General features: G+C 43.1%; 1 protein-coding gene across 8 annotated transcripts in view; it reads right to left on the reverse strand.

The window, feature by feature from the left end:
* NR2C2 (nuclear receptor subfamily 2 group C member 2) overlaps positions 1-25884 on the reverse strand; it is a 135023-nt gene that overhangs the window by 22608 nt on the left and 86531 nt on the right. For 7 of the 8 annotated variants that reach the window (XM_053293761.1, XM_053293755.1, XM_053293756.1 and 4 more), the window contains 2 exons: positions 21339-21478; positions 14018-14155 (listed from right to left, as the gene is read on the reverse strand). In XM_053293761.1, coding sequence (XP_053149736.1) covers positions 14018-14155; positions 21339-21478 — 278 coding nt within the window. Of the gene's footprint in view, positions 1-14017; positions 14156-15890; positions 15988-21338; positions 21479-25884 lie in introns of those variants that run through there. The other variant, XM_053293763.1, reaches the window with a different exon arrangement.

Below are 25884 nucleotides of genomic sequence, written 5' to 3' on the forward strand. Positions count from 1 at the left end.
CTTGGTCTGCCTGATGTAAACTTTGAGGCATCTGCGGACATCAAGTTTATGCCACGCCTTCTCCGCCGGGTGAACCGGGTGAGGACAAAAGGAAGGTAGCATGATGTCTTGGGACATGTGGAAGGGAGATGCTACTGTACCTTGGGGTGAAAAAAGGGATCTCGGATCAGCCTCACAGAGTCCTTCAAAAAAACACAGAGGTTTTTGTGCACTGAGAGAGCCCTGAGTTCAGACACTCTGCACGCAGAGATGATGGCCACTAGGAATGCAAGCTTGAGTGAGAGTATCCATAGGGGAATAGAAGACAATGGCTCAAATGGGGGTCCCTGGAGGGCCTTGAGAACAGTATGTAGTTTCCAGCTGGGGAAACGATGAACCACCGGTAGGGACAGTAAGGTAGCACCCTGCAGGAACTGTTTCAGATGTGGGTGGCAACAGCCGGCTCTTTTAGATGTTCCCGGAATTAGACCCACGAGGGAACAGGCTTGGCATTTCAGGGTGTTTGCCGAGAGACCTTTGTCCAGACCATCTTACAGGAACTGTAGCAGGTGAGACATGGAGGCAGACCCTCTTGGCACCTCGTGGTGGTCTGACCAGCATAGGAAGGCCCTTCACGTAGATTGATATATCTACCTTGTTTCCCTGAAAATAAGACTGTGTCTTATATTAATTTTAGCCCCCCAAAATGCACTAGGGCAATTAGCGGTACATCCGAAATTACTGCTAGGTCTGACTTTCGGGGAAACAGGGTAGTTTGTGGAAGGACGTCTGGAGGCTAGCATGGTGTTCAGAACGGATGTCGAGTATCCATGGTGCTTCAGGAGGCACTGTTCAGTTTCCAGGCGGCTAGCTTTAACCAGCCTGGATCTGGATGAGAGACCGGCCCTTGGTGCAGTAGATCTGGCGTGACGGGGAGCAGTAGGTGGGGTTCTACGATGAGGCTGTAAATCTCTGCGAACCACAGCCTCTGTGGCCAGAACGGGGCCACCAGGATAATCTGGGCTCATAGGAGCTTGACTCTGCGTAGGACCCTCACCAGAAGGGGGGAGGGAGGGAACACGTAGAGGAGGCCTCGTGGCCATGTTGCCGAGAGAGCATCCACTGCTTCTGCCTGCCGGCAGGGAAATCTCATGAAGAAACGAGGCAAATGCGTTTCTGCTAGAGTCACAAACAGGTCCACTAGGGGTAGGCCAAAGTGTTCCATAATGAGATGAAACATCTCCGGCCTTAGGCACCATTCCCCTGGAAGGAGGTCTGAGCGGCTCAGCCAGTCTGCTATCGTATTTAGGTTGCCCTGTACGTGATGTGCCAATCAAAGATGCCACATGGGGTTCCACCCAGTGGAACAGTGGTGCTGTCTCCGCCTGGAAGGACTGGGATCTGGTACCCCCCGCCGATTCACATGAGCCTTCGCCGTGGTATTGTCCGTGCAGATAAGCATGTGGTGATGTAGCAGTGAGGTCTCGAATTCTCGTAGGGCCAGGTGGATGGCCCTGAGTTCTAGCCAGTTTATGCTGTGTTGGCATTCTTCTGCCGACCACCTTCCCTGTACTGATTTGTGCTGACAGTGCACCCCACCTCCATCCCCGTTTGCTGGAGTCTGTGGTCACTATGATCCTGGTGGGATCAAGGAACTCCTTTCTCACGATAGGTGTGGGGCGGTGATCCACCATCATAGGGAGTGCTGGACCTCCTGGGACAGGGTCACCCATTGGTTGGACTTGACTGTTATGTCTGTGTGAAAGGGGATGAGGAACCACTGCAGGGGCCTCAGATGGAAGCGTCCCCAGGGAACAGACTGTAGGCTCGCCACCATTAGACCCAGTAGTCCATGAGAGGTCCATGAGAGGTGCTAGGCTGGATTTCAGCACCTTGCATACCTCTGACTCCAGGGTATGTCTCCGGTCCTGAGGCAGGAAGAGTTTGTCCAGCTGGGTGTCTATCAGAACTCCTAGGTGGAGGATCTGGTGCGCTGGGAGCAGTTGACTCTTTGCCTCGTTTATGACAAACCCGTGGGAGTTGAGCGTTTGGATGGTGGCCTGTAGGTCCTGCTGGGCTGTCTGGTGTGACCTTGATTGGATAAGGAGATTGTCCAGCTATCCAAAGATTCTCATGCCCTGAAGTCTGAGGTGCGCTATCATGGGGGCCAGGACCGTCGTGAATATGCATGGCGCTGATGAGAGGCCAAAAGGGAAGAGCTTTGTACTGATAAGTGTACTCCCGCTTACAGGAAACGGAGGAGATGGCGACTGTCCCGGTGAATGGACATGTGCAGGTAGGCCTCCTTGTCTATGGACATGAGTAGATCGAGGTGATGAAGGGCTTCTGCGATGGATCTTAGGGATTCCATGTGGAAGGTGCGCTTGCGGACGAAGTGGTCACATGCTTCAGGCCCAACACTGCCCGCAATGACCCATCTTTCTTGGGGACTGTAAATATTATTGAGTAGACGCCCAGACCTCGCTGATGGACAGGCACCAGTTCTATGGCTTGAAGGTGATGGATTGCTTCCTGAAGACCCTGGTGCTTTTGTTTGCGTTTGGATGAGGGAGTGGGCAGGAATCTGTGCAGGGGCTGGCTGGACAGCTCTATGGAGTAGCCCTCCCTTACGGTGGAGAGTACCCACAGATCTGATGTGGTTGCCTCCCAAGCGTGCCAGTGAGAGGAGAGGCGACCACCTAGGGGCACCTCTCCCACCCTGTCATGCCTGTTGTTTAGACTGCTTGGATTGGGATGAGATGGAGGCCCTTTTCCCAAACTGCTGCCCTGGCTCTACTCCAGAAGGGGCAGTTAGCTCTTGACCCCCTGTCCCTGCCCCCAAAGGAGGACCGAAAGGAGCAAAAGGGCTGAAAAAAAGTCTAACCTGGAAGCGGTCCTGTCTTTTAGCAGCAGAAGGCATGGCTTTCTTTTTGTCCTTAGATTTGATGACTTCGTTAAGGGCTGCATTGCCAAACAACCTTTGGCCATCATATGGGACGGAGGCCAGGTTGGTCTTAGATGTGGAATCTACCTGCCAGTATTTTAGTCATAAGTTGAGCCTGCCTACTACAGAGGCTGTAGCTGCTTTTGAGGCGAAGCACAGCCAGTCCAAGGTGGCATCCGAGATGAATACATGCGCCTTGTGCAATTTTAAAAGAGTCTTGCGCAGTCTAACTGAGTCCAATGGGGAATCTTGAATCAAATCATCTAGCCAGACCAGGGAAGCCCGTGCCACTATAGAGGCTGTCGCCGAGGCCCTCATGGAAAGGGCTGAGGACTCGAGTGTGCTTTAGGGCACCCTCCATAAGTTTGTCTGCTGGGTCCTTGAGGGCTGATTCCCCGTCTCTGGTCAGAACCAAACAAGAAATTAATTGGACCACTGGCGCATCTGTAGGAGGCATATTGAAAATTTTGCTCCCCTCCTGCTGAAAGTTATCGAGCTTGTTAGCCACAGCAGTAGCCTTTTTAAAAGGAGTGGAGAGGGACCATTCGGCCTTGGCCACTTCCACAAACTGCTTAGGAAGTGGAAGAGCCATGGCGGGCTGTTCTGAGCCGGGGAAAACTAACACACTCTTACCGGCTGGCTGGGACTCCTGAGAAGCAGGAGGGGCAAGACCCAGGGCTAGCACCGTTTTGGACATCAGAGGGGCGAAATGATGTACCTGAAAAAGCCTAAGGGGAGCCTCAGGTGAGTCTGGTTCTTGGGTATCAGACCATTCGCCCTCAGATCTATGTTGGTCCGGACACTCCTGGCCTCTCAGATACGTTGGCGGTTGGGGATCCCCAAGGGAGCTAGGATTTTGCCGATGAGCCAAGCCCTGGGCGGCCCTGCTAGCTAAGTTCCCTGTATCCCTAAGGGATACAGAACAGAAGGGATATCAGAAATATAAGAGGAGTGGGCACTGAGTTCCCGCTGTATAGACCTGGATCTGGACTTTTTGGATTTTTTAACATGCTTCCTCCTTTTCTTTGCCTTCTTAGGGGCAAGAGTTTCAGGAGGGGAGGATTCAGCGCTGGATGATGCCGGGGAGGTCCACCGCTTACACCTTTTTGATTGCAAGGCATCAAATCTCTCAAAAGCGGTAGAAAGTAGGTTCTCCACCCATAACCCCCAGTAGGTAGGCATATCAGAGGGAAGTTTGGTCACAGTTTGAGGGGGTGGGCTATTCAGGGTTGGACTAGATGATCCCAAGGAGCACCAGGCTGTGGGGTCAGAGAACTGACTAGGCCCGGCATGGGCAACGCTCACCACCTCCTGCTGGGCCGAGGCTGTGCACCTGGTGACCATGCGTTGATCTGGCTGCACCCTGGGAGGTGCAGAGTCCTTCGACATGCCCTCCCCTGCTGCTGCTGCTGCTCTTGTTGCTGTGGCCATCTTGCTTGCTTTTTGCTGGGTTGACACTATTGCCGGCGGGCAAGTGTTTTCCCGGTCTTCTGTGTGCCCCAGGATGCCGCGCTGTGTAAGCGTGCTTCCCTGGGGCGTCTGGGAGCGGCAGGAGAGAGCTGGGGAACGCAGAGGTGAGAGCTCTGCCTAGCCCACTTCCCCGCCCGGAGGCCCTGTACGCGCCAGAATGCCACTGAACAGCTGATTGGCAGCATCTCCTGGCTCTAGAAGCTCTGGAGGCTGAAGGGAACCCGCCCGCGACTGCAAGCTCTTTAGAGGGGTCACGGGCAGTAACAGAGCCGTAGGGCCAGCCAGAGAAGACACCCTCAGCAGAAGTACATGGAGTACTCGGGGGGGGGTTGCCATGCACTCCCCACAGTCCAAGTGGGGTAATAAGGGTGGAAAGCACCCCCCCCCAGGAGAAAATGAAAGCCAAAGCAGCAGCGCTGGGGTGCTGAGGAGAGCAGCCTGGAGCCATCGCAAGACAAAAAGAACTGAGGAGGGACTTGCTCCTCCCGAACTTAAACTCTTCTTAATTTGCATAGTCCTGCCTTGGAGTCATGTGGGTAAAGATAACCCATCAGTCAGACACCCTTGGACCCAGAGCAGCAGAGAATTAAATATTTGCAGGGGTGGTGGTGCTGACTGATAGTATCTTCTCAAAGGCTAGATGAAGATCCATACCATACAGCAGAAAACAAAAATCAGTGCAAGAAAACAAAATTCATTAGAAAATGGGTTTTTAAATTTTCCAAAATGTCCTACATATTTTGCACACCTACATTCTTACTCAGGGGAAAACAGTACAACTTACAGAAAAACATGAATGAATTGAAGACTAGCTGGTCTATTCTCTTCCATCTCCATTACAGAGGAGTGTAAAGGGGACCTGGTGAGCAAGTTTGCTGTCCTAGCTGCAATACATTTCCACACTGACTGGGATTTTGGAGAGGATTTTGGAGAAACATGCAATAAATCTGCATTATTATTCTTCCCCACAGCCTACAAGCTTGCTGCAGGAGGCCTCCTGTAAATTTCCTACATAGCTATAGCTAGAAAATATTCTCTGTAAAAAACTGACCATTCTTTCTCCTCTGGAAGTTGTGTTTTGTTCCCATCTACTAGATAAACAGAAAGGGCTTAATTTGATGCCCCACTGCATTGAAGTGGAGCAAAAACAACAACTGAAGATGACAGGTGGATAAGTACATTTTTAAAAATCAATGTTTGGTAAAAGGAAAGCTCCGAAACTGCAATTAGTTAATCAAATGTTTGAAGGAACAGCTTGTGTCAGAACAGTTTATAAACTTCAACAAGTTCTATAATAAATCAGATATACTTGAAGAGCTGCTTCCTCATCCTTATTGAATTATGCTCTCCTAGTCTCAGTCTTCCCCAAAAGCCACCACTGGATGGATAAATGTTGATGTTGAGCTAAACCAGTGGTTCCCCACCTGTGGTACTTCCGATGTTGCTGAAAAACAGGTTGCTCACCTGTAACTATTGATCTGGTAGAGATCCATCAATATCCATAAGAATGGGATAATGCGCCTACGCAGGACCCTCGCAGTAGAATGCCGCAGCTCATCGAGGCAACCGAGTCCTGCCCACATGCCTTCAGCATGCTATTTAAAGGCAGGGTGGGCACCTGTTCAGTTCTTGGACGACTGCCATGGAGAACAATAATTCAGAATCAGATGAGTTTATCATCGAAGAAGGATAGCTTGCACACTCAATACACACATAGCGTAGCACTACTGCAAAGGGGTGGTTCGGAAGGGTCTTATGGATATCAAAGGACCTCTACCAGATGAATAGTTACAGGTGAGCAACCTGTTTATCTGGATCGAGATCCATAAGAATGGGTGTATAGCTAGCTCTCGAAGGAGGAGGGTGCAGTAGTAGCTATTGCAACACCCACTTCAAAACGTGTCTCCCAAAGCTCACCTTGGCAGCAGAGCACACGTCTATGGTGTAATGCTTGACAAAAGTTAACTCAGTAGACCAAGTTTCTGCTTTACAGATGCCCATGAAGGTTACCCTCGATAGGTGTGCAGGTGAAGAAGCATAGGCATGGGTAGAGAGGGCCTTGATTGCTTCAAGTGATTGAACATTCTGTGCCTTGTATGCTAGTAGGATGAGCTCAACTAGCCATTTTTGTCTGGAAGTACAGGAGCCTCTCACAGAGCCCTTGAATGCTACAAACAGACGTTTGGTGGATCTGAACTTTTTGGTGCAATCCAGGTAATAAAAAAGAATCCTCCACACATCCAAAGAGTGTATTGCACATTCTAAAGGGGTAGATGGATCCCTGAAGAACATAGGGAGAATAATGTCCTGGTTGAGGTGGAAGTCAGACACCACCTTGGGTAGAAAGTCCAGGTCCATACGCATTAGCACTTTATTCAGATAAATTCTGGTGTATGGCGAACCCATAGCAAAGAAAGGAGATTTAACAGATTGTGCAAACCATCGCACAATATCCTTAATTTCACATGCTAGCAAAATAATGCTTAGGATCATCCAACGCAGATAACAGCCCTATGTGGAAATGGACTCAATTACGACAGCAACGAATGCACCACTGAGAGACCTTAAAGGCCAAGTTGAAGACATATCATCCTGGAGAGAATCTATCTATGTGGTTGCTAAGAGTTGACACCAACTTGACGGCACTTAATCAATCAATCAAATGGCAAATCTATCTGCAAAGCTGTCAATTCGCTTACACGTTTAGCTGTAGTTATGGCCGGTAAGAAGGCAGTTTTCTAAGTTACTAGTTTGATGGAGGCAGAATCCATAGGTTCAAATGGATCCTCTAGCAAAGTTGAAAGGACCAAGGATATCCTCCATGGTTTAATGGGAGTGCGGACAAGTGGATACAAATTCATAAGGCCTTTCAGGAAAGCTTTACTCTCTTGGTGTGAAAAGAGAGTCTTTCCATCATAGTCCAGATTTTTTGACGATAGCGCTGCTAGGTGCACCTTCAAAGATAAATTTGCCAGCCCTTGTGATTTTAAATCAGTCAAGTAGAGGAGTACATCCTTGATTGTGGCATGAGTAGGGTGAAAACCACACATTCTTGCATAGGATTTCAATCACAGCCATTTGCCTTTATAATTACGCTTGGTGGATGGCTTCCTCTGGTTTAGAACGATCCTATTCAAGAATTCATTTGCCATGCTGTTAGGTGGAGTGTGAAAATGTCTGGGTGCAGTATGCCACTGTTGTCCTGTGTTAAGAGATCTAGCTCCTGTGTTAGCCCATGGTTGTGGTTCCCTGACAGTTTGAGTACCTGTGGAAACCATGGTTGACTTGGGCACCATGGAGTCACTAGGATACCCATCGTTGGAGCAGTCAGAAGGCGGGCAACTTGGCTGATCAGTACTCGCGGAAGAAACTTTTAAGGGGCTTCCTGCTGCTAATCCAACTAGAAGGTGTCTCCTAGTGATCATGGGTCGTGACCTGCTGTGGAGCAGAAACAAGAGCACTTTGCATTATCTGAAGTGGTAAAGAGATCTACGGTTGGGCGTATCCAACTCATGAAGAGAGGTGTGATGTACTCTGTCTTGATTTCCCATTTATGTTGTTGTTGCTGTGGGAAAACTCAATTCAGGTCATCCGCCAGGATGTTGTCTAGGCCCTTTATGTGTATGGCCATCCAAGAGACTTGATGCCGGATGCACCAATGCCATAATTGTAAACTGAGTGCACAAAGACTTTGAGATACCGAGAACCTGATGGTTGATGTAGGCCAGGGCAGTGTTATTGTCTAACTGTACCTGTACAACTTTTTACTGTAGAAGTGGTAGGAAGGCTTTCGTTGCTTTGAAGACAGCCAGAAGCTCAAGGAAACTGACATGTAATGGTATTTGTTGGAAGGGTCCACTTGCCCTGAATCTGTTGTGCTCCGCAGTGGGCCCCCCAGCCTAGCAGAGAGGCGTGTGTTGTTAGCCAGATTGAAGGGGTTATCATTTGAAAAGGAACTCCTTCCGGTAGATTCCTGCCCATTGACTGCCAGATAAGTGAGTATAGAATTTGATCTGGGATCACTAGATGTAGGTCTTGACGATCCACATTCAGGCAGAAGACTGACAGAAACCCAAGTTGAAGCTTGGACATCTTTAACCGGGCATATCACACCACTATGTTTAAGTATGCGAGTCTTTGAATGAGTTGGGCTGGTTGAGATGAATGTTACTGGAAATGGAGAAGCAGGTCCCTGATGCACTGGAAGTGTTCCTGAGATAAGTATGACCTCCTAGTTTCTGTGTCTAGAACTTTAAAGCAAGGTGTGGTAGAATCTAATACCGCTTCCCTGTCCTCCTCCTCCTCAACATCAAAAGTTGGTATATTGGCTTGACATCGAGGAGTCACCAACCTCGATGCCGAAAGCACTGGTGTGTTTTAACGTTGAAAAAGGAACTTGTGCTTCCTTTTGGGAACCGCCCTGAGCCATTTTTGGAAGGGTGGTATAGAAATCGAATTATTATTATTATTATTATTATTATTATTATTATTATTAGCTGGGTCGATAATGAAGGGGTCTCTCGATGTCAATCTGCAGGTGTTGATGGAGGTGAAGAATTTATCGGAGTAGGAGCTGGAGACAGAGAGCGGGCTCTCGATGTTGACAATCTTGGTGTCGATGTGCGGTTGATGTCAAAGACTCTTGATGTTTCTGATGTTGGTTGCTCCTTTTCCGTCAAAGTTGAAATTCTCGATGTTGAGCAATGTTTGTCGATCCCGACATCAGAGGTTGAGGATTTCAAGGGCAGGTTCTGAAGACCTGAAGCAGAGGGTGTCCTTTCCTCCGTTAAATCCACTGTTTTGGATTTCTTTAGTCTTGGGGAAGAGGAAGGGTCCTCCAATCTCGCTTTCGTTTTGACTTCAAACACTCTTGTGTCAAAGGGGTAGCGGACTTTGAAGACATATTTGGGATTCGAAATAATGCCAATGTTGAGCTCAATGTTGGTATCTGTGCTTAGACATTGACATCAAAGTTTTCAAAGTAGATGATGAGGTCGTAGGGTGGGGTTCTCCTGATGTTGAAGAGCTTAGCACCTCGTCTTAAATGGTGGCGAAAAGCCTTATTTTTTTCTCGTCTGCTTTGGGAAAGATAGGCATATCTTGCATGTAGAGACATTATGCTCTTCTCCCAGGCAGATTAAGCACAAGTCATGGAGATCTTTTGATGGAAGCCTGACATTACAGCCTGTGCACCTCTCGAAGGTCCATTTCTCCTCAGCCATTTCAAGGATATTGCAACTCGTAGTCAAAGTCCATTCCAAATTTGGGGGAAAACAAAACAAAACATCAGCGAAGTTCAGAAGCTGTTTCCAAGTCAAAACCAAGAAATTCAGTCCGGAATTTTTAATCTTATAGATAAACTCAGAAAGAAGAACTTAACCAAAGAAGAGTGACCGTTTGAGGACTGAACACAACAGCAGTTGGAAAAGAACTGAAGAACAGGTGCCTGGCCCGCCTTTAAATAGTACGTGAAGGTGTGTGGGTGGGGCTTGGTTGCCTTAACGATCTGCAGCATTCTGCCACGAGGGTCCTGCGCAGCTGCATTACCCCATTCTTATGGATCTCAACGGATCTCAATCCAGATCTAGAACTCCCATCATCCCCAGCTACAATCAAATTACAGCAGGGGACAATGGGAGTTGTAGTTCAGCAACATCTGGAGTACCAGATGGAGTACATCTGGTTGGGTACCCTGCTTTGAACTACAGTGCATGGAGGCTATTTCCATATGGCATGCCATTCAGCTGGAGCCATCAACTGTTGCACTGTGATTCCACAATGGAAGTATGCTTCTCCACATTAGTTTTCACATGAATGGCTGGGAGAGAGTCTTCACACAGGCAACCACCATAAGGAGGCTGTTAATGTGAATTTGGCAAGCTTCTCAGAAAATGCTTAAACTCCACCTCTCTGTTCAATCACCATTTCTATGTATCTATCTCAGACATACAGAATGCAGAAGATTGAAAGTATCTTGTAGACAATACTCCTCATATATTTTTAAATCTTAAAGACTGTAAGATGTGATGATGGCCCATAGCTTAAATGGCTTTAAAAGGCAATTAAACAAATTTGTGAAGGACAAGACTATGGCTACTAGTCTTCACGCCAATATGCTCTTTACATGCCTCTGAATACTAACTGCAGGAAAGCAACAGTGGGAGGAGTATGACTTCCTCTCCTGGTTGTGGGCTTCCCAAAGGCATCTGATTAGCCACTGTGGAAAATAGGATGCTGGACTATTTGGGCCCTGGCCTAATCCAGCAGGGCTGCTTTTTTGTTCTGGAATGCTCTCAGGCAACTTTGTTCCTCTGCCTCTCTCCCAATGTTCTGCAAGTGCCTGAAAAGGGCTCTCTTGGCCTAGGCATTTAGATAATGACACAACTGAATATATGCAACGTTCTTTTTAATTGCTGCTTGATCTTTTTTACTTTGGTGGTTTTTAAAAAAATCCCATTGCTGTTTTTAACTCTCTCTTTGTTGTGTATACTTGTATTTTTATTCAACCACCTTGGGACCTATGGGAGACAGGCAGTTTACCAAGTGAAATACAAGAATATATACAGGCAAACCCCATTAACTGCGGGAGTTCCATTCTCTGCTACAACCATGGAAAATGGAACAGCAGATAACAGAGTATTAAGTGAATGGGAATGGGGGGGGGTGATTAGGTTCCTGGAGGCTGCAAAAAACCAAAAATGGAAAGAATAGTGGTAATAAAGTGCCCTACCATGCTTTGTGGGTAAGCAGCTGTGTGGCAATGCCCACCCCCGGAGTCCAAAATCTACCATTTTACTTTTTTTCTGTGAAAAATCGTGAAAAACAAAACAAAACCCCCACAAATGAGCCACAAAATGGCTCCTTTCCTTAAAATAGTGGCCGGAAATGGTCTTGGAGATTATTTCTGGCCACCCTAAAACTGTGGATATGTGGAATTTACCTTTTGTAGACCTCCCCCCCACTGCAGCCCCTGGAATATGCTAAGGTTGGATGTCAATTATCCAACTGTGGATACACGGATGTCAGGTTCGCGAATGGCGAGGATCGCCTATATATTGTTAGTTTAAGCCTGTTTTTACCATCTATTGTTCAGGTTAACCAGTTACAGGGCAGGGGAAAGCCTTGGTTTTCTCAGTATTTATTAAAAAGTAGGTTCGCACATGGTTTCTGTAAAGGTAAATCTTGCCTCAAAAACCTTTTGGAGTTCTTTGAGGGTGTTAACAAGTATGTGGATAAGGGTGATCTAGTTGACATAATATACCTGGAATTCCAAAAAGCTTTTGACAAAGTTCCTCATCAAAGACTCCTGAGGAAATTTAGCAGTCATGGGATAAGGGGACAAGTACATGTGCGGATTGCTAACTGGCTGAAAGACAGGAAACAGAGGGTAGGGATAAATGGAGAGTTTTCACAATGGAGGGAAGTAAGAAGTAGAGTCCCCCAGGGATCTGTACTGGGACAGGTGCTTCTTAATTAATTAATAAATGATCTAGAAGTAGGGGTAAGCAGTGAGGTGGCCAAAATTGCAGATGATAAACTCTTTTGGGTAGTGAAATCCAAAACGGATTGTGAGAAGCTCCAAAAGGATCTCTCCAAACTGGGGGAGTGGGTGACAAAATGGCACATGCGGTTCTATGCTGGCAAGTGTAAAGTGAAGCACATTGGAATGAAAACCCCCAACTTCAAGTATACGCTGATGGGATCTGAGCTGTCGGTGACTGACCAGGAGAGGGATCTTCAGGTGGTGGTGGACAGCTCATTGAAAGTGTCGACTCAATGTGCGGCAGCTGTGAAAAAGGCCAATTCCATGCTAGGGATCATTAGGAAGGGGATTGAAAATAAAACTGCTATATTATAATACCCTATACAAAACTATGGTGAGGCCACAGCTGGAGTACTGTGTACAATTCTGGTCACCATATCTAAAAAAGGACATTGTACAACTGGAAAAGGTGCAGAAGAGGGCAATCAAGATAATCAGGAGCAAGGCTACAATACCTGGGGCTTTTTAGTTTAGAAAAAAGATGACTGTGGGGAGACATGATAGAGGTCTGTAAAATCATGCATGGTATGGAGAAAGTGGATAGAGAGAAATTCTTCTCCCTCTCACATAATACTAGAACCAGGGGTCATTCCATGAAATGGGTTGTTGGGAAATTCAGGATCAGCAAACGGAAGTACTTTTTCACACAACGCATAATCAACTTGTAGAATTCTCTGCCACAAGATGTGGTGACAGCCAAAACCTGGATGGCTTTAAGAGGGGTTTGGATAATTTCATGGAGGAGAGGTCTATCAACGGCTACTAGTCAGAGGGCTATAGGCCACCTCCAGCCTCCAAGGCAGGATGCCTCTGAGTACCAGTTGCAGGGGAGTAACAGCAGGAGAGAGGGCATGCCCTCAACTCCTACCTGTAGGTTTCCAGTGGCATCTGGTGGGGCACTGTGTGAAACAGGATGCTGGACTAGATGGGCCTTGGGCCTGATCCAGCAGGGCTGTTCTTATGTTCTTAAGGCGGACCTTTGCATTTTCTAGCACTTGAGGTAGAAAATGTTTGTCTTAATAAAAAACCTAAAAGCTACAGAATACATTTCTTCAACCATTCTTTATTCTAGTCCAACACAGAACATTGTCTTGTGTTGTTCTGTGTAGGACTGGAATTACCCCTTCCAAGTTCCAACTGTGCAAAGAGGCACTTTTCAAAGTGGTGATTCTCTATTATTTAATGAGGGGAGAACAACTGTCCCTATCCAAACCCAACATAGCATCCCTCAATAGTTGTTTTTGGTGTCTATCTTCTGTTTCTTTTTAGATTGTGAGCCTTTTAGGGAAATGGACACATCTTATTTCTTTTTCTGTGTAAACTTCCTTGAGAACTTTTGTTGAAAGGTGGTAGATAAATATTCATAGTACCAGTAGTAGAAGTAACATTGGCAACCTCATAGTAGTAACATTGCAACAAACTTTATCGTAGTAGTAACAAACCTTACCCCAAACCTCATGTATTCTATGCAATATATGTCCTGCAAATCAACAATAAAGGTCCAGCTATGATAACTCCCTGTCATCCAGGTGATTCCTTTAGCAAAGGGATACACAATGTAAGGGCCTGAAGGCTGCACCCAGCCTCTGCAGGCATTCCCCCCAGGATAGCTGGTTTCTGAACAAGTCAGGGCTATGCACGCTCTGGCAGACTAGATGCCATCCATCAGCCTTGCATTAACTGTTCCTGCTTTAGGACAAGTGGCAAGTGTCTTATTATGTAGGTTACTGAATATTTAATTGTAATGGAGTTATTTCAGATGTGGATAAATAAATAGAAAACAGCAGAAGGAAGAGGAGTAAGACTATGGATCTTTTAAATAAAGTCCATGGCTAATATTTTTTTTATCACAAACGCAAGTAAATCCCAAGGAAATAAAGAGTTAAGTCAACAAAACCAGTCAGCTAACTACTAATTGCAATATGTTACAGAGTGTTTTTCTCAGAGTTCCATAGCCCACTCAGTAGTTTTTTCATCACTGGACTTACATTTTGCTGGTGCCAAAAGATTAACCTTTTATATGCAGTATCTAAACAGCATTTAAGAAGACAAGGGAAGGCCACTGTAATAATTTGCCTTACCAGGACTAAAGAGGACTATAGCTTTAAGGTAAGCATATTCATATCCATCAATATCAAGCTTAGCCATGCTGTTACAGAACTCCTGAAGTTTCCAGATGTGTTCCATCACTTGTTTTATTCGGTCTCCGGAAAGTTTATCTACAAGTAGACATTACACATTGTCTTAAGAGAGTGTAAATGTATTTGAAAATTAATAAAATGATCAGTCAATTCAACTTTAAATTGTTCAAACTCATACTTTTGTTATCATTCATGGAAGCCTGGGGTCAAATGGTTAGATTGCATTCTGCAGGTATGACAGATACATCTGAACCAGGCTCACTGGAAAGTTGAACTAAACCACTCTTTAGTGCTATGAGAACAAGCTTGCATTGAGCTTTGGACTTGTGCACTCCCAAACTCCCCTCTTCCTTCACATATGAGAAGAGATTGAATGTTTCTGCTTTTTGAACTAGCCAGTTCTAAGTCCAAATTTGGTGAACTGTGGTTTGTTCAAAACACAGTTCAATATCCTGGTTTGTTGTAACTAACCACAGTTAGAACAAACCACAGCTCTCCAAGTTTGGTCATAATGAAAAACCATGACTAAGTCAACATGGAGGTTTAGCATTACATCTGAACCAGGCCATTGAGTTTTAATCTGTAAAACAGAAGCTTCCAGAATTACTTAATTACAAAGGATCAGGGGCATGAATAAATGTTCACTAGAAACTAAGAAACAGACCACTGAATTATTTATAATTTGTCACCCAAAAAGACATATTATTCAGCTTGTTTATTGTTTCAGGAACAGAACTGTGAGAATGAGTTCTGTACTGCCTTTTAGACCATATTACATTCTACTCTACTCTTTTCTGAATTTGGGACCGACCTTTAGTTCCTAAGACTAGAATCAAGCACTTGCCCTCACCATGTTCTGCTTCATAGTTTAACCGAGCCTTCCTATACCTTTCTTCCATTCCACTAAATATGGCATAAGCCAGAAACTTTGCTATTTTGTTAAGAATGAAGACAACATTAAAAATAATGTAGCAGTACACAAGGTAAGGTCAAGTGAGTGGCTTTAGTTGGGGAAATGCAGCAATGTAGCTAGGCCAGAATATATAGGGAAAAGGCATAGCACAAGATAATGACTCAAGAATATACACTCCTCCATGCTACAGTTTTAAAATGATCAAGCAAAATCCAACCTCTATTGTACATTTTCAGAAATTTAACAGCATTTACACTGTTTTTAAGATAAGAATCACAATATCAAATTACTTTACTCTGTGAGATACTTGCATTTACAGAAGTCAGTGCAACATAAAACCTGTTATTTATAGCAAAATAATCTGAATACAAGACCATTATTTAAGAATTTCTCTATTTTTCTTACTGAGAACAATACACTGTATAACCTATAAATACATATATTTCACAAGCGCTTAAATATTTTACTTTGACCTATATTTGGAATAAAGGTACAGTATGTATTTTATTCCACTAAAATGTTTTTTTTAAAAACAAACCCTGATGTTACATAAATTAGGCATTGTGCAAATAGTAGGCGGCAATGCATTCATTTCACCTGATTAAAGAATACCAATTATTTATCTGGTTTACATAATCCAATCTACCACTCAACCCATCTCAAAGGTTTGAGCAGGAAACAAGTATTCGACCTTATTTAGGGCCACCAAAATCCAGTTTGAATAAAAATGTAGCACACTACAACCACATAGTTGCAGCCATCTAGCTACTGCGACCCTTCACTTTTCATGAGGCCAGTAACTTCACTATGTCTACTGCTGCCACAAATCTGTCTTTAACCCTTCAGTCTGCAATACTGGAAACCTGCAGCCCTACACTTAATCAAACGTAGGGCACCTACCTCTCCATGGCCTCTGAATATCCTGCCTCTCTCCTTGCCCAGAGGAACTACATCAGTTCTGTGGTTTTTGAGGGCCTTGCTTGGGGGCGGAACCTGCCTATTATAATTAAGTTTGAAAGGATTTAACAAATTAAATCAGTAAACGTTGGTAACTGCTGGCTTTACTTTTCTAACCCCAAAGAAATCACAATAAAATATTCAAAACCATACCCATCATATTAACAAGATTTGCTGTTGGTCAATAAGCCTATCACTTAATGATACACCATTATTGCTCTAACAGATAATTTTTGCACTACAGTTGATATTATGGCAGCAACTAGTTATGGGTTAACATTCATTGGACAAACTCTGCTACACCCTGAAGTGAAAGCAGTCCGAAATAAGAAAGGTATACAATTAAAAATGAGTTTTTTTGTCCATGTACATTACCAAACAAGTGACAATATTATGCAAGCTGCTCTATAGTCCAGAATCTCTACATCTTAAGTATTTTGAAACAGCAAACTGTTGCCTATTTCCTTTGGTAAGAATGGAGCCATAAGCAGCCTACTGAATGGTTTTGGATGGACAGCCTTCAGGGATCTACTTCCGGGTCAGAAAAAAACTTCTGGGAGAAGGGAGGATTGGCCAACTCCCTCCGTGAATGCACTTGTGCTTCAGAAGTGGATGTTGGTGCTGCACATGTGCTTTCTTTGCTTCTGCATGTGCAACATTAGTAGGATGTCAGCCAGTATATTTCAAGTGAGAAAGTGCATATGCATAAATTAACCATAACTGAACTGAAAGTAAATACTAAACAACAGTGAACTTATGAATCTTAAAAAATATACTGATAAGAATAATCTAATACTTAGAGGTATACCAGGAAAAAAAGGAAATAGTTTTTACAATATTTATGGAAAACAACACAGCAAACATCTTAGACAGAGGATAAATATACTGAGAGCTGAAAGGGAAATCAAGAACTGACACACCCAATTTGGAAAATGAAGGAATGCATTGGTGACATTTCTTAAGAAAAGAATAAGCCAGCTAATTTGTTGTTGTTCTTTAAACTACATGAATGGAAGTACTTTCCATATCCAAAGCATTCTGGAGGAAGGTCTCCCAACCCACAGGAGCAGCTTTTCAGGGGGTGCAGGGGGAATGCAATGATGGGGTGGGGGGAGCAGGTTTGAGCTTATTTGGATTCTAAAATTACCTACAAACACCATGGTCTAGTACTTGGTAGAATAAAACTACAGGTTCTCACATACTATTCCCAGAATGATAAAGAGGAAGAATTAATTATAAATAATTCCTAGAGAACTAGAAGAGAGGAATTAAATATAGATGTGGACGAGTTTGTCCAGCAAGACTATTATATACCTCAAACAAAGAACAACTATGATCCACAGTATCGCTGAACAATTAAAGGTGTTGCACTTATTATCTTACTCCCCACCCTTCAACTTGTACTATTTAAGAAAGCAGTTTTTGTCCTAGAGCTTTTTCTTCATAAGCCAAGATATTGGACATTTCAGATATCACACAGAACCATAATTTAATCCTGGTTCTGCATGATACTCATTACTCGACTTCAGATCCTGGCTTATTTTCAAATCCTGTTTAGAAGAAGGCAGGACCTGTAGCATTTAAATGCCATGGAAAATTCTGGTTTGTTCTTCCAGAATTTAGAATTCTTCCCCTCATGCACAAAGGGAAATGTTTGGTGTGCCCATGGGGTGTGTGTGTGTGTGTATACCATATAGCCAGGATTAAACCATGGTTCTGTAGGACATCTGCACTGGGTCATAGATAAGACAAAGTTGACTTGCATATGCTGGGAAAATTCCAGAACAACCAACAAAATAGGAAATGAACTCAAAGTAGAGGACAAAAGTACACAATGAGATGAAGACAGGCTCTCGAGACCAGGAGATAGTTATGGAGAAGGTGGGAATAAAACTGGACTCTCAGTACAGGTAGGAACTGAACTGAAAGTTTGATCCTATCTGACTGACTGTTAAAACTTTCTGTCTTCCTTTTGCATACCAGAGAGTGAAACATGAATGAAATAATGTTATTCTCAGTAAATTCAAAAAGGCTAAAATTTGATTAAAAAACTGCTATGCTGCCAAGAAGGGGAATTACATTTATTAATATTATTTTTTAAAGGAAGCTAAGATGAGGAAAGGTATTGTAGTTAATGAATGACATCCAGACTAATGCTGCATGTGGGCTGTATTTATTTATTTATTTATTAAAATACCCAGCCCCTCCAGTACACTACTTGCTTGGGGTGGCTCATAACATTGAGAAAAAGATATGATGTAAAATAAGACTAATAAAGTTAACCAAATTTAAGTTAAAAGACCAGGCTAAAACTACATTTAAAATTACATTTTTAAAAAAAATTGTTTCAAATTAAAAGTTATTTTAAAAGCTAAAAACTTACAACTATAAAAACTAAAAAACCTACCAGATATAAGCAGAGATATATATGTAGAGGAAAAGCAAAGGGGTGGTTTTCACTGATTTCCCCTTCTCTCTAAAGCAGACTGTGCCTCCCAAAATATCTTCCAGAGAGTCATGCTATGTCTGGATGTTAGCCATTGAAATTAAAGTTATATTTGCAGCTTGTACAGTAAAGGTGGTGGTGGTGGGGAGAAATTAAAAGTCTTTAAAGACGAATTTGTTCACCCAAGCTTTTGAACAACAATTGTGGTTAATTTTTTTTCTTCCTTAATTTGTTTTATGTTGTTGTAAACCACCCAAAATTTAACCACCTAATAGTGCAGCAGACAAGTAACTTGCCTAGGGAGCAAGAGGTTGCTGGTTCTAATCCCCGCTGGTATGTTTCCCAGACTATGGGAAACACCTATATTGGCAGCAGCAATATAGGAAGATGCTGAAAGGCATCATCTCATACTGTGTGGGAGATGGCAATGGTAAACCCTTCCTGTATTCTACCAAAGAAAAGCACATGGCTCTGTGGTCGCCAGGAGTCGACACCAACTCTACTGCGCAACTTTACCCTTACTTTAAACCACCGTTTAGCACATGTTTGGGACAATATACAAATATAATAAATATTAAAAATCAGTTTGTTTTTACTTAAGGGATCAAAGATACTAGTGAACATTGTATACATAGAAAGAGTACATCCATTTTTTACTACAGCTTTTAACTGCAGCTAGGAGAACAATTTATTTTTTTTTTAATGATGATCTATGACTGAATGGCCACTAAAGGCTTGAAATGTGTGAAAGGACTCTCTCTATTGCTGCCCTTTCACTTTGGAATTCTCTTCCCCCTCCCAGATTTGGTCTGCCTCTTCCCTTTCAGCCTTTAAGATCTTATTGAAGATGTTTCTTTTCCGCCAGGCGTTTGCCCTTTAAATCTCTCTCTCTCTTTTTAAAAAATCTCTGATGCTGTTCTTGCCTCGTACACTGCCCTGAGTCTGTGGATCTTTTAATAAAACTTTTAATAAATATATAAATAAATTATGGTATACGTGATAAAACTGATCAATATCATCAACGTTAAAAGGAATACAGAATTTGTTTATTCAAAAATGAAGCAAATTTTTAGCAGGTTTTAAAATGATATTGCATGCTTACATCCACCATTTGCTTTATTTAAAACCATATGAAGAAAATGTTTAGTATAGAAGACACTGGGCAACATCCAGCAGAGCACAACATGGGTGGTGCCAATCCACCTCTGCTGCTGCCCGCTTGTAGTGAAGCACCAGCAATCTTGTACTTTTGCACAAGAGCGCAAATACCAAAAGTAAGTGATGCTTTTCCAATCTAATCAGTGCTTCCAGAGTGTGGGAGCATTACTTGGAAGTATTTGTATTCTTGCATGAAAGTGCAAGGCTGCTAGTGCTCCATTCTGAGACAGCATCAGCATGGGTGGATTGGCTTCACTCATGTTATGTTGTGCTGGATGTTGGCCAGTAATTTTAAGTACTGTATTTACCTGAATTGAAGACTACTCTAGCAATAGCAATAGCAATAGCACTTACATTTATATACCGCTCTATAGCCGAAGCTCTCTAAGCGGTTTACAATGATTTAGCATATTGCCCCCAACATTCTGGGTACTCATTTTACCGACCTCGGAAGGATGGAAGGCTGAGTCAACCTTGAGCCCCTGGTCAGGATCGAACTTGTAACCTTCTGGTTACAGGGCAGCAGTTTTACCACTGCGCCACAAGGGGCTCATCCTAAATTTAAGATAACCCTTAAAAAATACAGGTGAAACCTGTATTCATCCAAAAGGAAGACAACTCTGAATTTACGACAACCCACTGATTTCGAATATCAAAGAACCCTTTTTGCCGTTCAAAAAATAAAAATAACTTAAAGAACAGTTTTTAAAAGCCATTGGAAAATGAAGATTGTTCTGAAGCATCATTAGATGCACAATCTACTTCTACCTCAAATGACAGCACTAAGGAAGTCAGCAAATGTCTTAAGGATAACACTGCAACTGGAAGCACATCTGTGTATGGGAGAATAAGCATTGTAGTCTGATGAATGGGCAAAGATTTTACACAGATTTCAAGCTAGCATTTAAATATACAGTTCCACACATGTGGAGAGCCAGTGTCGGTCAGTGAGGTGGCGCTGGGGTGGTGGTGCCTGAAAAAAACATATTACCGCTGGCACCTGCAAGCAGCAGCGCCCCACCTGGCCTCCAATGCAGCAGCTGCCGCAGCTCTGGCACTCACCTGGCCTCTGCACATGCAGGGAGGTCATTTTCATGGTCAGCATGGTGTCCTGTTGCTGCTTGTGGCAGCTTGCAGGTGCCAGCGGTACTGTCAGTAATTACTTTTTAAAGGTACCTCTTGCCACCCGCCAGCACCACCCTTGCTGGCCGCCACTCTGGAGACCTTAAAATTCTGTAGCTTAAAGACAGTGGATGACACATCTGTGTCTACAAATTCATTAAAAGCACAAGGGGACAAAGTGGGAGTAGCATAAGCATCCCTCTCTCAGTTTGCTCCAAAGACACAGATGGTTCCCAAGGACACTTCAACTTGCGGGGCCAATTGCAATAAAGGCAATTTGACTCCCAACCTCCAAAATAGAAAAAGGAGAACCGTAACTAGAATGTTTCCTCCATGTTTTATTGGTAAAACATGGGACATCAAGTCTTTGCTGCAGTGGTGCACTGTGCCACTGAAGCACATTCCATGAATGGAGGGAGTATTCTGATCATGCTAAGGGGTCCTTATGCAAGCAGAATTCTCCTCCCATTCATGGAAGAAGCTGTGCCAAAGGCTTGGATAACACTCAACATTTCTAGAAATTATTTAGTACAATTTTACTCTGATCCCACATATTTTAGCATCCTGATATTTAATACCCCAATACACATTTACTTGGAAAGTGCAAGCAATAGTATTGCAACCTAGAACTTTTTATTTATCTATTCATTTTAAAGCACACATACCTTCTTGTATGCTGTTCTGCAGATGGTTAACAATAGCTGCCAGAATAGTTGACAAGCTCATCACTTGAGCACATTGTGCAAGGCCTAAAGTAAACAGTTCATTCCAGCAGGCACGCACAAGGCTTGTATTACAGTCCTGCCTAGAAGTTATAAAAGGAAATAATCATAAAGGTCAAGATAATTTTATAAACATACAACACCATAACTGATTTCACAAACTGCTGCTCATGGAAAACGTATTCTTTCCAATGTAAGTTGTGTTTCCAAAGTGCAGAAGAAGTTTCTATCTGTGCTCTTGCATAAGCCTGCCAGTGCTTCTTTGGACACCTACAGCAGTGTGGGTCAACTGTAAATGCTCGTGTAATAATACACAACATGTGGGCCACTGTTAGTAAGTTTATTTCCAACTGGCATTGAATGCAATATTTGGTTGGTTTGTATTTTCTTTACATATTTTTATTACATCTGAGAATTGGTGCTAGTACGAAGGAGGGCAGGTTTCTACTTTTCAGACACACAGTTAATTGCCTTTGAATTCTTCCTGTGCAACTCTCATTTCCATTCACAAGGAAACAGGTTCTCTGAAGGAAGATTCAGCTGGGGGCTGGGCTAGGAGGCACCTCCCACTTCCTTCCTATAGCAAGTCAGCAATGTCTAACCCTAGACAGACAGCAAGCTGTAAAAGTGGAATGCATTTTATACGAGAAAACGATCTGAGGCATCAATCTAGGAAAACAAAAAGGAACAACTGAGTTTGTGGGCCACTGCTCACAGAACAAGTTTGAGCAAAATTCACATCCTTGCATTCACTCTTTCCTTGTTCATTTCCCCTCATTCCACAAGTAGCTTTGGAAAGTTTTTTTAAACAGCTCTGCTCTAGTAGTCTCCAAGGTAAGCAACAACATAGAGAACGTAAGATTTGATTAAAATGTAACATTAAGAAATTCGTTAAAAGGTGGCATAATATGCACAAAGACAGTTATCAGGAGAGATTTTTTAAAAATGGAGAAGAAGATTCAGGAGGGTGAAAGAAAGTCAGTGTTTTCTTAATGAACTGCCCAGTTACCTCAGGCCAACTTCCAACGTGTGGTACAGCAGGGTCTTTTCAGTTGTGGCACGATTGTTGTCTGAGTGGTGTATTTGGGGGATGTGCATGGAACCTAAACAATAATTGGATCCAATTCGATACAGCCCCTATTGGCACCATTGCATTATATCATTTTGATGCAAATCACTAATATGGGTAGTGCTTTAACAATATTTTCTGTATCACATCAGCCTCTATCAAACTCCACCCAATGACCAGATGGCTGTTTACATGCTTTTCTCTGTCGCTGATAATATCACAAAATATGGTTGTTGTTGTTCAATCTGGTGATGTGAGATAAACAGAAAATGCTGGCAGCAGGAGGGGGAAAAATAGCAATGATGCAACTGACATCTCTACATCAATACCTCAGGCTCACAGCTGCTCCAAGCATGCTACAATCGGTTCATTTCCCTTCCAATCATTGTGCTTGGGGAGTGAGACACAGAATTATGTACAAGGTGTCTGAGCCAAAACTCCACAATTCTAGGAGTGACTCTTTAGATTCTAACGTACTGTTTTCCAAGGAAGGCTGCAAATGAATATTGCTGACCTCATCTGACTGTATATATTCAGAGCAAAAGTGTGAAGGTGGGGAAGTTTGCTTACTTCTTTGAAAGCATGAAACAGAAGTGGTATAAAACCCTAAGAAGGATCCATCATCAACTCTAAGAGAGGTCTACTATGCCTGAAAATGTTACGTGATTCTGACATATATTTTGATGATTTCTCACTATTTCCTATAGGCCATTATATCCTATGGGGTGAAACATCAATCCAATAACAATGCATCAAACTATTTGATCTGAACTGGTACAATGATTGGATGCATGATTCAATCTCACATGTATCTGACTGAATCAGATTGAATCTGATAATTTCACCAGTACACAGACCTAGCATGTTCAACAATGTTCTGCCTAGATTTGCTGCCTAAGAAGAGGTAGTGGTTTGTGTACAAGAAGTGGCTTGGTTTTCCACATTGATGGCATACATGCACTGCCAGTCTTGGGCAAATAATCTCTTGAATTTATTCCCCATCTGCAAAATGGTATAATATTTATAATAGTCTTTATGCGTAATTCCTTAATGATATGCTGAGCGTATGTGCATTTACAAGATTAGATGTTAAGAGCTAATACAGAACAGTGACTAACAGACTGAGCTATGAATCAGGTTTGAATATTGTCTCTACCATGAGCTCACTAAGTGTTCTTAAGCATGCAGCTCTTTTACTTTCTGTCTCAGACCTCCCATCTGCAATAAAGGGGTGGTTCAGATGATATTTCCACCCACCCACCCACAATTAAACTGGGGACTCAACCATTGCAATATATTTTGCAAATGTCCTGAATTCCTCTCATGGCATCGCTTGATTGAATGGAGGCAGGGGGCAGTTTATCTGAATTTCTACCCAAATGGTTCATGTGTTGAATGGCAATTGAGATTAAATGCACTCACCCACTCCCCATTCACAATAAAGGGACATCCTGGAAGGATGCTGGAAGGACACATAAGATGCTGCAACAGGCGTGTCACCCTTTAAATTGCATGAGGGAAGAAAGTATCATTGGAACTGGCCCAATATTGACCTACATGACAGGGTTGGAATGACTGCACTTGTCTAAATTACACATATATAAATTGATTGATTAGGTGCCGTCAAGTCGGTGTCAACTCTTAGCGGCCACATAGATAGATTCTCTCCAGGATGATCAGTCTTCAAACTGGCCTTTAAAGCCTCTCAGTGGTACATTCATTGCTGTCGTAATTGAGTCCATCCACCTTGCTGCTGGCTGTCCTCTTCTTCTCTTCAACTTTTCCCAGCATTATGGACTTCACAAGGGAGCTGGGTTTTCGCATAATATGTCCAAAGTATGATAGTTTGAGCCTGGTTATTTGTGCCTTGTGTGAAAATTCTGGATTGATTTGTTCTATGATCCATTTGTTTGTTTTCCTGGCTGTCCATGGTATCCCCAAAAGTCTTCTCCAGCACCAAAGTTCAAAAGTATCAATGCTTTTTATATCTTGTTTCTTCAAAGTCCAGCTTTCACATCCATAGAGTATCACGGGGAAAAACATTGTCCAAACGATTCTAATCTTTGTAGGTATAGACACATCACGGCAACTAAATATCCTTTCCAAGGCCTTCATAGCAACCCAACCGAGTGCTCGTCTGCGGCATATTTCTTGACTGCTGGATCCTTTACTGTTGACGATCGATCAAAAGGCAGAAGCTATCTACCACTTCAATGTCTTCATTGTCAATTCTGAGGCTGGTTGCTGTACCTGTTGTCATTAATTTAGTCTACTTTACATTTAGTCATCGTCCCATTTTTTACTGTACTCCTTAACTTTCATTACTAGAGCTTGCAGATCATCCACATTCTCAGCTATCAGAGTAGTGTCGTCAGCGTAGCGCAGGTTATTGATGTTTCTTTCTCCAACTTTAAAACCACGCTCATCTTCTTCCAATCCAGCTTCTCTCAGTATATGTTCAGCATATAAATTGAAAAAAGAAGGAGAAAGTATACAGCCTAGTCTTACTCCTTTGCTGATCTGGAACCAGTATGTTTCACCATGTTCAGTCTGGACTGTGACTTCCTGTCCTGTGTATAGGTTTCTCATGAGAACAATGAGATGTTCTGCGACGCCCATTTTCCTAAGGATATTCCACAACTTGACATGGTTGACGCAATCGAAGGCTTTTCTGTAGTTAATAAAGCACATATTGACCTCTTTCTAGTATTCTTTGGCTTTCTCAATTATCCAGCATGCATCAGCAATGATGTATCTTGTTCCTCGGCCTTTTCTGAAATCAACTTGAACATCCGGCATCTCTCTTTCCACGTAGGGCTCTAATCTGCGTTGGATGATCCTAAGCATTATTTTGCTAGCATGTGAAAATAAGGATATTGTGCAATGGTTTGTGCAATCTGTTAAATCTCCTTTCTTTGGTATGGGTATGTAGACTGACCTCTTCCAATCTGTTAGCCAATGTGTCATTCTCCAGATTTGCTGGCATAGTTTGGTAAGAGCCTTGACTGATTCTTCTTCTGTTGCCTGCCATATTTCTGTAGCTATTCCATCAATTCCTGTAGCTTTCCAACTTGGTAATGACCGGAGTGCTGATCTAACTTCATCTTCCCATACCAGAGGTTCTTACAAGTAGGGAATATCTTCTAGGGTATTAGACAAATTACACTTGTCTAAATTACACATATATCTTTGGAGGAGGTGGTATATATGAAAATTTTAATAATAAATAAATAAATATATTGTTTTATATGTGAAGTGCTTTAAATATTCAAAAGCACTACATAAAATGCTAAGTATTGTTACTATTTGATCTGTAGCAGGAGCCATGACTTAAGAAAGTGTGTCTGCAGAGTGATCTGCATACACTTCTCACTGCATCCTGCTTTCCGAATGTGGTATTGTTTGGATTCTGCTGTGTGG

This window comes from Hemicordylus capensis, chromosome 2, assembly GCF_027244095.1.
Source record: "Hemicordylus capensis ecotype Gifberg chromosome 2, rHemCap1.1.pri, whole genome shotgun sequence".
Classification (NCBI taxonomy): Eukaryota; Metazoa; Chordata; class Lepidosauria; order Squamata; family Cordylidae; genus Hemicordylus; species Hemicordylus capensis.